This window comes from Colletotrichum higginsianum, chromosome 1 (genome assembly GCF_001672515.1).
Source record: "Colletotrichum higginsianum IMI 349063 chromosome 1, whole genome shotgun sequence".
Classification (NCBI taxonomy): Eukaryota; Fungi; Ascomycota; class Sordariomycetes; order Glomerellales; family Glomerellaceae; genus Colletotrichum; species Colletotrichum higginsianum.
In genome coordinates, this window is record NC_030954.1 from 5,077,343 (window position 1) to 5,090,429 (window position 13,087).

The 13,087-nt window shown below is 55.8% G+C and overlaps 3 protein-coding genes across 3 annotated transcripts; 1 reads left to right on the plus strand and 2 right to left on the minus strand.

The window, feature by feature from the left end:
* Positions 1 to 802: 802 nt before the first annotated feature.
* CH63R_01495 (uncharacterized protein) lies at positions 803 to 1,450 on the plus strand (the record flags this gene model as incomplete). The annotated part of the gene is made up of 3 exons (XM_018296470.1): positions 803 to 937; positions 991 to 1,194; positions 1,253 to 1,450. The coding sequence occupies 3 exons, from the start codon at positions 803 to 805 to the stop codon at positions 1,448 to 1,450; spliced, it is 537 nt and encodes a 178-aa protein (XP_018164832.1).
* A 255-nt stretch (positions 1,451 to 1,705) lies between these two features.
* CH63R_01496 (Heterokaryon incompatibility protein) lies at positions 1,706 to 3,076 on the minus strand (the record flags this gene model as incomplete). Its single annotated transcript, XM_018296471.1, has 4 exons — positions 1,706 to 2,114; positions 2,159 to 2,538; positions 2,591 to 2,662; positions 2,696 to 3,076. 4 exons carry the CDS (start codon positions 3,074 to 3,076, stop codon positions 1,706 to 1,708), a joined length of 1,242 nt encoding a protein of 413 aa, XP_018164833.1.
* Positions 3,077 to 5,739: 2,663 nt separating this feature from the next.
* CH63R_01497 (Nucleotide sugar dehydrogenase) lies at positions 5,740 to 8,014 on the minus strand (the record flags this gene model as incomplete). Its single annotated transcript, XM_018296472.1, has 3 exons — positions 5,740 to 6,957; positions 7,091 to 7,539; positions 7,753 to 8,014. The coding sequence occupies 3 exons, from the start codon at positions 8,012 to 8,014 to the stop codon at positions 5,740 to 5,742; spliced, it is 1,929 nt and encodes a 642-aa protein (XP_018164834.1).
* Positions 8,015 to 13,087: the final 5,073 nt, after the last annotated feature.

Genomic DNA, 13,087 nt, shown 5'->3' on the forward strand with positions numbered 1-13,087 from the left:
CCAAGAGTCTTTACAGTTTTCAGCGCAGCTGGTGTATGCTGGGGTAGGGCAGAGTAGACATGGAGTGGACGTGGAGTAAACTTGGAGATGAAGCCATCTTGGAGGGGTTGCTTTCTCAGTAGCCCTGCCAGACAAACCGTGTGAATTCAAGTTTGACTCTAGCATGGGATTTTACAATTTAGGTATGTAGGTTTAGCTAGAAGACATAATTCACAGGATTCTTATGTAACAGTGCTATGCAGCAACTTTTCGCATCCTGCCTACTAGTACGAAACCGAAAAGTGAGTGATGCAGGCATGCCACGTCAAGGTTCGATAAGACAATGAAGTTGACAGGCGATGCGCGCGAAGCAGCGCCTTTGCAGACACCAAACCCACACAGCAGAAAAGGCTAAACGGCTAACTTGTGCGGAGGGGCAGTACAACTCACAGGTTCCGTTTGTCATAAGGCGTCAAAAACTACTTACTTGATTATGCAGCTAAGCAACTTTATTAAAATCGACCTGGCCAGCTTCCTGCTGTGATGCACCATGCCCTGCTCTGTGCTAAAATAGAAGATTTTTGCTACTAGACACTAAGATCACTTTAACTCTTCAAAACTGCAATATCAAAGTAGGACGCGTGGCAGTGGCTTACGCAGACAAGAGTACGGGCTTCTTGACAATACGGAATATAAAACAAGTGTAAGAATAGACAGCTACAGCTTGCTCTCTGTTTCTAAAAAGTACTCAGATCGTCTTTCAATCAGAATCAACTTCCTCGTAGATTTCCATTGTTTCACTGAAGCAGCCATTTACTACACAATGTTGACTTTAAAATTACTATTCATTACACTGATGAGTAGCATTTTTTTCCTCAAAGTGTTTGCCGATGACCCTGGGTTCTGCAACAATGAGCCTGTGTGTAAACCTTGCAACTGCAACTCTGCTGGCAAATGTGTACGTTATCAAATCCAAAGGGAGTATCTTGTATTACTAATACTTGTCTCTAGCAAGGGTTCTGCCATCACGACAAGGGCAATTCTGGTCCTAAACATTGCGATTTGAATGCCCAGGGTTGCCAGTGTCCTCCTGGTAGCAAGGCCCTAGCAGGAGCCTCATTTCTTGAGCGCCGAGGTGGATGTATGAGTGTAGGCGGAAGAGGAGGAGGAGGGGGCGGAAAAATAGGGGCCGAACCTCACGGTTCGTGCGGTCAAGTAAGTTCATTCCGTGTTGACTGTACAACACAAAGTCTTTGTACTAATAAAGCTTCAGTACAATGGCTATTACGCATGTGTCTATACTGCACCCTACTATTGCCGGTGGATTGGCAACACTTGTGTGGATATTCGCGGAACCGGACAAAAGAAGGCTCCGGCCAAGAAGGATCCAACCAAAAAGGCTCCAACCAAAAAGGATCCAACCAAAAAGGCTCCAACTAAAAAGGCTCCATCTAAAAAGGTTCCAACCTGACTTCGTCGGACGCTGCTTGCTTGCTGAAGATGTCAAACCTCGATTGAGGAGTCGTGGATGGTAGCTCGCGTTCTAGGCGTTGGTTTTATTCTATTGTCCCGTTGAGCAAGTATGATCTCTGGGCAAGACAACAACCAGAGGCAACAAGCTCGCTTCCATCGTCTAACCCAGACACATGTTTCTCTTTGTAGCCGAAGAAATAGCAATAAAAAAAAAAACAAATTTGGATCTCGAGAAGGTGGTATTGGTCTCCAGTTAGACTATGACAGCAATTCTATACAACTTCCTGTATCCTTCAAAGAACCGCATGCAGGTGCTATTCGTCACAGCCTCATGGTCGACAAACCCGACACGCTCGCACACATGCTCGAGGCCCTCAGGCTTGCCACGGAGCACGATCAGACAGTACGTATCCGACTTCCGCCTGCGGGAAGCCTGGCCCGGAAGGACGCACGCAACCCAGCAAAAGTATTTGTCTGCCGCGCTCGTGAGTCCCAGCGGGCGGTCGAAACTGAACGTGATCGCCTCCCGCTTTCTCATCATCACGCCCAACGGCTGTTCTCTCGGCTTCGTATCGACAGCCACCCCGAGAAAGACTCTGCGGACGGTGATCCTCCCGCTCGAGACAGCGCCAACGTCGTCGTCCCGCGTCGCCGGCACGACGCTGACCTCGCGTACGGAAGTCTTGCCCAGGAAGAACCCGCGTACAGGATCCACATGGTCACAGGCCCGTTGTGAGCGGCCCAGGACCAGGACGGCGCGACGTAGCAGTCCGCCGAGAACGTCCGCTCCGTCTCCTCGGTACACACGGGCGCCCAGCACAGGCTGCAGAGGAAGTCCGCGTCCCACCAGTGCCCGGTAACGTATCTCGTCCGCAGAGCCAACTGGGCTACGCGGGCCACGCTGGAGAGAGCGGTCAGCCTCCGCCGCGTGTAGTGCTCGACGGTGCTCTGCCACATCCAGTTCGGCGTCTCGTAGGGGCCGCCCAGCTCCAGGCGCGGCTCGTACAGCTCCTTGATTGTCACGAGCCCCAGCGACGACACCGCCGCAGAGAACGCGCACTCGCACCGGTACCCTTCATCGAGGCACTGGAAGCTCATCTCCCCCCCCGTAGAACGTCAGCAGGCGGGCCGCGAGAACCTCCTCCTGGAAGCACCAGCTGCGGCTCAGCGTCCCCTCCGCCTTGGGCTCTGCCAGGGTAGACCAGCCGAGCTAGCTGTGGTCGAGCATGGGACGCGTCTGCACTTCCAGACGCGGCTGTGTGTTCTGGTGCCTCTCGAACTTGATGAGATCTCGGGAATGCCGTGCCGTAGACAAAAACCCATCCCCAACGCTCGTGCAACTCGCGGCTGCAATTACCAGCTCGGCGTTTCCGTATATATCTGCCATTTGGGATGACTGCTCTTTCCAGTCTACAGAATCTTCGTCGCCCTGGATGACACACAGGCTATCGATCCACAGGAAAGGAAAGTTGAGAGCCAGCGCCACCGTCACAGCGTCCTTGTACGTCTGCGGAAGTTGGTCGTAAGGGATGTTGGCCAAGTTCGACTGCAGGCTATCAGGGGTCGTCACGCAGGTGTTTTGCAGGCCCCATGTGTAGCTCAGGCAGACGTAGACACCACACATGCCCTCTGGCTCCAGCAGACGCAGCTTGCCTTTGCTGGAGAACAGCCTGAGATCCAGAACTCTCCGTGGCAATCGCGTCGGCAGGCGGTCCCTGGGGCATGGGCAGTCATCGACGTTAGGTAACAAGCTGCGAATCGTCGAATTTGTTGTTGTTGCTGTCGATGATGTCAAGGTCCCTTCTCTGACCCCTTCCGAATCCTCTTTGGCCGAACTTTCACCAAATATCGCTTTGGCTTTGGCACTCAGGTCGCCGTCGCAGGAGTGATAAGTCCTGCAGTGATCGATCCAGGCGTTGGCTTTGAGCAGCCTGCCCGACCCAAGCTTGTGCCAAGGCCGTCTGGTGACCTGGGCAAGCCACACCTGTAGAGGACCAAACAATAACACAGCACCCCTCATTCTCCATGATGGCTTCCTTCGGATGGTCTCTCAATCGACGTTACCTGTCCTGGGGGTCCTTGGCCTATAGCTTGAATCTAAACCGATTCCTCAAAGATCAACCGTCCCATACCGGCGACATGTAAACGGTGACGTGGCAGTACGGATTGCGTGAAAGCGCGTCCCCAATGGCGAAGACAGACAGAGAATCGGGATGTAAACCCCTAAAGCCACCGCCGTGCCGGACTCCCGGAGGCATACGCGTCCACTAGCCCACCAACCCCCCCGATCTATCCGGCCCAAGCCGGACGCGGCGCCCTCAGGGGAAACTCATACACCATTTCCAGACTATTGCACGCCGCCGCTGCGGAGCGTTTGTCCCCCAGGATCGACGACCTCCCCCCCCCCAAACATCCACATCGGCACTTCGCAGCTGCGTAAAGCCCGGTCTGGTCCGTAGAGAGATTCCTCTTCTCAACGCCCCCTCGTCCCCCCCCCCCCCCCCCGGTTTCCACTGAGATTCATCACTTGGAGGAAAGCCGAAGGACTGACCCCCTTCCTGATCTCATGAGTGGACTATTGTTACAGCCGATTTCCCAGGCTTGGAAGGATGCCGTCTACCATCGAGGCCTCAAGGGGGTCGGGAGGCCAAGCTTTTTCTCGGTCCGTCGATTGCCGACTCGGATTGTACCGGGTCCCCGAGTATATGCAACACCTAAGGGTTCGGGGCATAAACGGAGGAGGTTCCGGACGGTTGCGCCGCAGGGCGGGATGATGTGAAACACACGCAATCTATGTGCCGATAAAAACCAGCCCCCAAGAGGCCCCCCCCGCGACGCTCATCTCTCGCCGCTGTGAGATCATTGTCCAGTAGGAGAGCCTCCGGGAGTATCCGCTTGTCGAAACGGGGCGGGGGGGGGGGGGACGACGTGACAATCTAATTTGTGCCAAACGGGCTCCCGGATGGTAATATGTTCGACGGACGGCGGTCTGACGGAAGAACGATCGTCGTTGTAGGGACCTGGGAGAAACCAAAAAGGACAAATGTTCACCCTCACCTGCGGAAAAAAGTCTCGAATGGCGCACGAGCGAGTCAGGACGTCGTGCCGAGTTGTGGAGAGTGTCCTCTACTTACTTACTCCCCTCACGCTCTCGCTGTTCTCGCTGCATTGCCATGTAAAAATATAGAGAGAGTACTGTCCAACCCTCCTACCAGACACGGAGTTTTCTCCGTTCCTTTAACGGGGGGGGTGCCCCCCCTCTAAGAACGTCAGGGACATGCATTACACTCGGTCATCTGGACAGCGAGTTAATCTAAATCAAAGTTGCAAGCGAAAACTGAATCGCCCCTGGTCCCCCCCCCCCTCAGTCACTACTCTCATAGTACAATGACGACGGCGGGCCCCCCCCTCCCCCCACCAACCGAGCGGCTTCATGTAAATTAAAACACCGCCTTGCCACTTCAAACCCCGTTCAGGATTCAGTAATCAGAAACGCCGCCACCGCTGTGGTTTGGGTTGTTTTTATCTCTTTTTTGATTAGATTCTTAGTCTACCAGTGGGGTGGACGCGCAATCACTTCACAACAGGCCGGATTGGACAAGTTCTTGCGAATGTTGTCTTCGGCGCAAGGGGTGCCGAATCGGGACCGATCTTCGGATGACATCGGCATTGACAAACACTGATCTGAAGCTAAATTGGGCAAGCAATGCTGGTCACGATAGCTTCAATTCAACAAACCAATTTGGGTCATCAATTCTGGTCCTGGAACAACCCAGATCCCTCTTGAGATGCAAAAAAAAACTGTTCGTTGAACGTATACAATTGGGTATATTGATCCCGGCTTCAAGCAAAGGCTTCTTTCCACCTCTTGCTGCCGGGGCAATCTTGCAATGCCAGAATTATACAACAGTCGGCTAGAGAATCCATGCGTATGTATTCCCCCCAACTTGTCCATGAAGGTGTGAAGGTGAATGTGAAAGCGAGAGAAGAAAGGCCCGAGGGGTCCAAGAAGTCGGCCCCCCGTGGCAAAGGAAAAATACGCCGCCCAATTGCCCAATGTCCTCCAAAACGCCTTACTGTGCAGCTGAGTGGTTTTTTTCTCGTCTTATGTACGTTGGGTCGTCATCAATACCCGAAAAGAATTGTAAAGCCTCGTAAAGTCCTTGCTCGTTCCATCTGTGCCAATCACTCCGATCACAAGAGGGAGAGTGAAAGAGAGTGAGAGTAAGAGAGTTGAGAGTAAAAGGTAGAGAGAGAGAGAGAGAGAGAGAGGGAAAGAGGCAAAGATCAAATGACCAACCCCTTGCCGATGCCTTGTACTTGGAAGCCAAGCTTCTCAAGTTCGGGCACGGAGACGACGTTGCGTCCGTCGAGGACAAGTCGAGGACGCTTCATGACGGACGCAGCCCACTCCCAGTCGACGGGGTCGCCCAAATCCTCGTTGGCGGCGTCGAAGTTGCAGCCGTTGCAGCCCTCCTGGCACTCGGCTTCCGGCTTCATGCGCTTCAGGGGGTCCGTCGGCGTGTGGGCGCTGGTGCGGGAGACGAACTTCTCGAGCTCGACAATGTCCATCTCGGACAACGACTCCTTGATGAAGGCGTTGGCCTCTTCCCGAGACGCCTCGGGGCTGCTCCAGACGGACGAGCGGCGAGCCGTCGTCTGAGCCTGCTTGGGGTAGCGGAAGTGGTACCAAGGGGTAAGGATGCAGATGGCGCTCGATCCTTGGACAGTGTCACGCCAGTTCGTGTGAACCTTGACGCGCTCGACGATGCGCTCGTCGGGGATGGACTGGCGGACCTCGTTCATGACCTCTACGGGGTCGCAGCCGGGGTCGAAGATGGCAATCTCGTTGGGCATCTCGTGGGCCAGCTCCGTGATGATGTGGACGGCGATGCTGTTGCGCGTGTCGTTGGTGTTCTCCTTGAAGGCGAAGCCGAGGATGGCCACCTTCTTGCGGCGCAGGTTGCCGTTGAGCGCGCGGTGGACCTTCTGGGCGAAGCGCTCGCGCTGGTACTTGTTGATGTCGAGGACGCCCATCCAGTAGTCGGCGACGGTGTCGAGGTGGAGGGTCCGCGCCATGTAGGCGAGGTTGAGGATGTCCTTCTCGAAGCATGAACCGCCAAAGCCGACGCCGGCGTGGAGGAACTTCTTGCCCAGGCGGCTGTCGGCGCCGATGCCCTGGCTGATCTCCTGGACGTCGGCGCCCAGCTCCTCGCAGAGGGCGCTGATGCTGTTGATGCTGCTGATGCGCTGGGCGAGCATGGCGTTGGCCACCAGCTTCGTGAGCTCGCTCGACCACGTGTTGACGGTCAGGATCTTGGGCTCGGGTACCCAGGCGGCGTACACGCTCTTGAGAGCATTGGCGGCACGGATACCGGCCCGAGTAGTCGAGCTGCCGATCAGGATACGGTCGGGGTGCATGAGATCGCGCACGGCGGTGCCCTCGGCGAGGAACTCGGGGTTGGACACGATCTCGAACTCGGCGTCGGGCTGGTACTGGGCCATCTGCCAGGGAACATTGGTATTAGCATCTTGCTGCCATGGACTTGCTGCCATAACTGAGGGCTGTAGGCGCCTCGACGACGTAGACGCAGGAGAGAAGCATCATCATCGCAGGAAGAAATGGACAGAAACTTACAATCTCGCGAATCATGCGGGCGGTGCCCGTTGGGACGGTGCTCTTCTCGACAATGACTGCGCCATTCTTGGCGTACTTGGCCACCGTCTCGGAGGCGCCCTCGAGGGCACTCAGGTCAGCTGTGTAGCCGGCGCCGAGACCGTACGTCTTGGTCGGGGTGTTGACGCAGATGAGGACGATGTCGGCCTCGCCGATGCAGCGCTGGACGTCCGTGGTGAAGGTGAGATTCGGCTTGCGAGGGGCGAGCTTCACCGCCTTGCCGGCCGACGGGAGGAAGGCCGTCGTCTCGTTGGTGCCGTCACGGGCGATGCGCACAATCTTGGGCAGACCGGCTTCGTGGATGGGCAGATGGGGCGAGTTCCACGCAGCGATGCGCTCGGCGTTGAGGTCGACGACGTTGACGGTGAGGTCGGGGTTGTGCAACGCGATGAGAGCGGCAGTTGGGCCACCTGGAGTATATGTCAGTCAGGCTTGTCTCATTTTTGTCGTTTTGCCATGTTATGATTGTAAAATGTGAAGCTTAAGCTAAGCCACTTGGCAACTCTGGCCACAAAGACAAAGATTAAGGACGAACAAGGTGGTGGCAGAATCCATGACCGAGAAACAGGGTTACGCGAGGGAGGAGGTGGGTGAAGCTTCTACCGGAGCAGAGCACAACTTACCAACAAAACCAGCACCGACGAAGCAGACGTTCTTAACCTCGAGCGGCTCGAGGGGCTCGAGATCAGAGGCATTGGACGCGGTTTCGTGCTTCAGGTCGGGGCTGCGAGGCCGCGAGGCGGGAGGGGACGAGTTTGGGGTTCCGCTGCCAGATCCAGCATCCGAGTGGCCGGCGCTGACGGCGGGCGACTGAGAGACCATGCTGCCGACGGTCGAGGTTGTGTCGGTTGGGGCGAAGGATGTGCGCGTGTAGCTTGCAGCCATTGATGGGAGGTTGCTCTGTTGGCTAACAGAGCGGCTGACAACAGACGAGTTGACAGGCAGAGAGGTTGGATGACCCTCGGCGTCTAGCTGGGAAGACGGTCGGGGGAAAGAAGCTATTCGGGGATTTCCAGGTCAATGGAAATCAAGGAATCGGGGGATGGGAAGCAGGTTTCGTGGTTCGTATGCTGGAAATCGGGGATCAGAAGCTCAAAGGGGAGCAAAACGTTCCGGTCTAAGCAAATCGAGCGGAACGCGGCAAGTCGGATGGCGTTGCTGATCAAAAAGTCGATGCGGCGAACGAGGGTTGGCGGCACTTAAAGGAACCGAGGGGGGGTGGTGGGCTGGTTTGGTCTGGGAGACGGGGAAAAGAACCCAAAGATGCAACAACGTGACAGGGTCAACGTGGACGTGGAGTGGATTTTTCTCCAAAGTCCCCGAGCTGAATTCCCTTGCGTTGCTTGGCAGGTTCGGTCTCTGCTCTCTTTTCTTCTTCTTCGTCTGTGGCTGTCGACGTGTGTGAATGAGCGACGAGACAGATCGAGTTGAGTCGGGAGGTGGCGGCGGCGACGGCGGCGTCGGTCTTTTGGAAAGACTCCAAAGATGCGGACGGGCGGCGAATCGGAAAGGTGGGCGGTCCGTCTCAGTACGGGAGGTCGGACGGCCTAGGTGGGATTAAGAGACGGTCGGGGGATTCGTGAAGAAGGGGAAGAGAAGGGAACCTGGAGAAGGACTCGCGACTTGGACGGTGATGGGATTTTAAGGTGATGGCCGAAGATGCGAGGGGACGACGGGGAGCGAGCGAGCGGCAGGTTATCCAGACCTGGAAGTTCATCAATCTCCAACGAAGGTGAGGAAAGAGGAGACGAAGACGACGGGTACAGCTACGACGATGGACTACTACTGTGCGATGACGGGCTGGACTGAACGACTTCAAGTGGGAAGAGGCAGCGGGCAGAGGGCACCAGGGGGGCTTTGCTTTCTTGATATATCTTGCAGGGTCTTGGCTCTTTACTCATGTTGCTTCCCCCCCCTTCAAAAGGCTTCGTCCCTCGTCTTGCTTGACGGTGCCGTCCGACAGTTGTGGACTGTCACCGTGGACAGCCGCGAGTGTGTGGACAGGCAAGTGGGTTGTGAACTTGTGGACCAGGCCACAGAAGTGGGCAGTGGGAGGATGGGACGGTTGGATAGGATGAGATGGGATTGGATAGGATGGGATGGAGAAGGAGATGGGCATTTGCGGGACTGCAAAGTGGATTGGATGGGAGGTGTGGAATGGCATGGCATGGAGGGAGACTTGGAGAGAGGAGAGGGACTGAGGGATGAAGAAGGAGATGGGCACACGGCATGGGCATTATTGCATCCTTGCTACTGAGGAACCGGGAAGATAAGTTGCGGATACTTTGATACTAGGTGTGTCTGGCCCAGCAAGCCAGGTAATCACCTACTTCTTTGCTACTACCACTACTACTACTATGTATTCGAGGGGACCACCGTCCATTAGCAGGGACCAGGAGTCTGGGAGGCCGGGAGTCAGGACTCAGCAGCGAAACCGGAACGGGGACGGGAACGGGCTTGGACCTGGCATGTTGGCCGAGTTGAAGAGAGAGAGAGAGAGAGAGAAAGAGGGAGAGAGTGTGAAGACAAGACGGAAGGGTTATGGAACAACCCGACGCTGTTGAACTCTGTGCCTGTCTGTACCTGTATCTGAACCAACGTCTGTACCTATATCCGTACCTATATGTGTACCTATATCTGCACCTGTCCAGCAGACGGCAGGTCGCAGCCAGACGGGAAGAAGGGGAGGGGAGGGGGAGCTATCCGCCTCTGCCCGCCGCTACTGACCGTTTTCTCCCCCCCAAAGAGACGCTTACGCTTGCCTCTTGGCTCCCATCCCTCTCCCTCCTTTCTAGCTATCGACCGGCAACGGTTTCCCCTGGGCCGAAGCTTGGCACTCGGTACAGCAGTAGCAGCAGCCGCATCTTCCCTTCTTTCATATGTGGCCCACTGCCGCAGAAGGCCGTCCCGTCGTCCATTGTGTTTGTCGTTGGTTAGGTAATTTCCCTCTCCATCCGGTGCTGGCTGCAAAGAGACGAGATAGAAAAGGTCGCACGGAAACTCATTGGGCGGGTAGAGGGAGGGCCGACGCCGCCGACGCCGCCGCCGCCTCATCAACGCCTTGCACGGTTTCACAGGGACGATGGGGACGATGGCGTGGAGCGGCGTGGAGGGCACGCGTGTCCCCCCGTTTGAGATGTCAAAGGGGGCCCTGCAGCCGCCTGTATGTACTCTGTAGGTAGGCTGGTAGGACAGAGCGGACGGCAAGGCTTGGGCCCGGTTTCCCTGACACCTCGTCCCCTTGTTTGGGAGCTCTTTGATCTGCCTACCACCCTCACTCACCCTCTTTCTGTGATGGACATGGGAAAAGGACAATCGAGCGCGGACGAGCCCGGGGGGGGATTCCTACAAGTTACGGTGATGCCCCATTGTTCTCTTCTTCTTGTCAATTCAATCTCCAGGCTCCTCAGACACGGACGGACACCAAGCCCGGTTGGCAGGAAAGTTTCCTAGACATGTGGGTGCTGGAGATTGGGGTTTGGAGACGGGATGGATTCGCACATTGAATCGAATGACTAGGACTTGTACTCGTTGGTCTCCAACTCACCGTCCCCTCACTTCACTCATTGAGGAGGATGAGACTGACTGTTGCTCATTTAGCAAGTGGGCAAACGGAGACTTTCCAATAGTGTCCGTCCCCCTTCACCGTCCAATCCTACCATTACCGTTATCCAGGTTGGACTCCTCCCCATCAAACCAACCCCTTACCCCCCTGCCACACAGAGCAGAAAACTCACTACCGGTTCCCGACTGCTGCACGAGCACGACGGGCATCACGCAGCAAGGGGTCTGGATCTGTCTTAGCCTCATCGGGCTTGGCCCAGTGACATCATCGAGCTGCTTGAGGTCCCCAAGGTTCGCTCTTCTGCGAATCTGTATCTGCAGTGTCTAACTAGCCACATCTGGACGGATTTATCAGTGTACCGTGTTTTCGAAATTCTTGAGCAGTCAGTAACCGAAAGAGACGCAATACAATACATAACTCTCTCGACAGGCCAGACCACAAACTCGTCCCCTTATCAGGTCTCCTCTTCCACAACCCTTGCATTTTTCCCACTGCTCTCCGCCGCCTCCGGGATGGCGTGCGAGCACCGTCGACCATCACCTTGTTTTGACTAAAGGTTTTAGCAGCAGCAGATTGCCAGGGCGAATACAATGAAGGAGGAGGAAAAAACGTCCTTCTCTGTTGGGAAGTACCATCGCCCATCTATCTCCACCTCGGCCTGCTTTCTGACGGCACCCTACCGATTCATGTAACATTTCTCATTGTGTTTCTTCTGGTCCACAGGCAAAATGAACAGCACTCCACCTCCCCTTGACTCTCGAGAGCCAAGGACACGCACGGGTTTGGGTTGCACGCGCCCGAGATGTATCTTTGAGCTTCTTTGCTTTGCTTCCTCTCACTGGATGCTAATCAACAGGGCTTCTCTGCACATCACGGAAATTGTCCTCGTCAAGTCTCAATGGCTATCCTGCGAATACCATCGTCATCGTCATTTTCTCGACCCTCGTCCGTCCACGGACCACTCGTCAGACAATCCAGACACCCACCCTGCCCTGCCCTGCCTCGCGATAGACAGGGGCTGACGACAGGACAGACATACCTGACGGCGACCCCTCCTTGTCTCCCTCACTCAATATGCGAGTCTCCATCGCCTCAGAATTAAGGTAGTGGACTGGGATCGGGACTGACGCCCTCGCTGATCGCCATCATCCGTTTGCTCAGTCGTTTTACCCATACAACTTGCATAGGGGGGAGCATCCCCAACCCCGCCACGTACGTACACCACCACATTAGCGATTAACACTACCAACTCGACTGTCTCCTCGCCTCGTCTCGTCCCGTCCGTCTCGTCTCCAAGACTCAGCCGTGGTACGTTTCCCGCCGCCAATGCGATGCTATTCTCCGCCGTCTTCCATCCCTTACCCTCCTCTCCTCGACGGAGTGGCGGAAACCAGGGAGATGAAGATGGGGCGGGGGTTCGCGGAGTGGACCTTCATTACGGGGGGGTAGATAGTAATCACAAACTTGCCTGCATGGGCCGCAAGTACCGCCGAAAGCGAGACTCTCTGGTGATGATTCGATATTTTCCCCTCCAGCAACACATTGGGCATCATGTCGTCCATCGTTTCCGAAAGCCCCCGACTTGCCAGAGACAACCTCTGAGTCTGTGGTCGACAGGGAGCATATGCACCGCCCAATAGCCGCGGGAAGCCAGCCAGATATTGTTCAATGGCGAAGACAACACAGAGTAGTTGGTGATATGAGTGAGGCTCATTGACGCCCGAGCGTTTCAAGCGGAAGGGCGGGAAGAGCACACACCATGGATGGCATAGCAAAAAAAAGAAAGGAAATAAAGACAGGAAAAACTCTGCGCCCCCTGTCGCACACATGCGCAATGCAGGGCTTGCTCGCAAGAAAAAAAAAAGAAAGAAAAAAAGCAATGTCGCGATCTTCAGGCACGGACGAGACGAGACCATAACAACCGCGGCTGGGATATTGGCCACTGACCAGTGACCACTGGCCAGACAGGACAGACCATCCACCCTTATTTCGAGCAATTGCCGCGCGGGGGAGGAGGAGGAGGAGGAGGAGGAGGGCGTCGAGAACCATGACACCACGCCCGATTGGCCCGCTTGAAGGACGAACCATGGCGTGAGCAAGAGCGAGAGAGAAGGTATCTGTCCCCTGTGAGAGATTCAGGGACTCGTGGCAACAGAGGCACAAGAGCTGGTTCATCTGGCACCCGGCAAGGAAGAAGAGAGGAACCAAGGTCGGGTGAAACTAGGTAAAAGTCCGTACGCGTTCAACCAAACCTCGGGTCCAATCGGCAACGATCACGCGCTGTGGACACTCCTGAGAGATGCAGCATCGCCCGCCAGATCGCTGAAGCAGGCTGCTTGGGCGGGATAATATTGCACAGGGGGGGTTTCTTCACCCGGGCACGAACCTCGGCG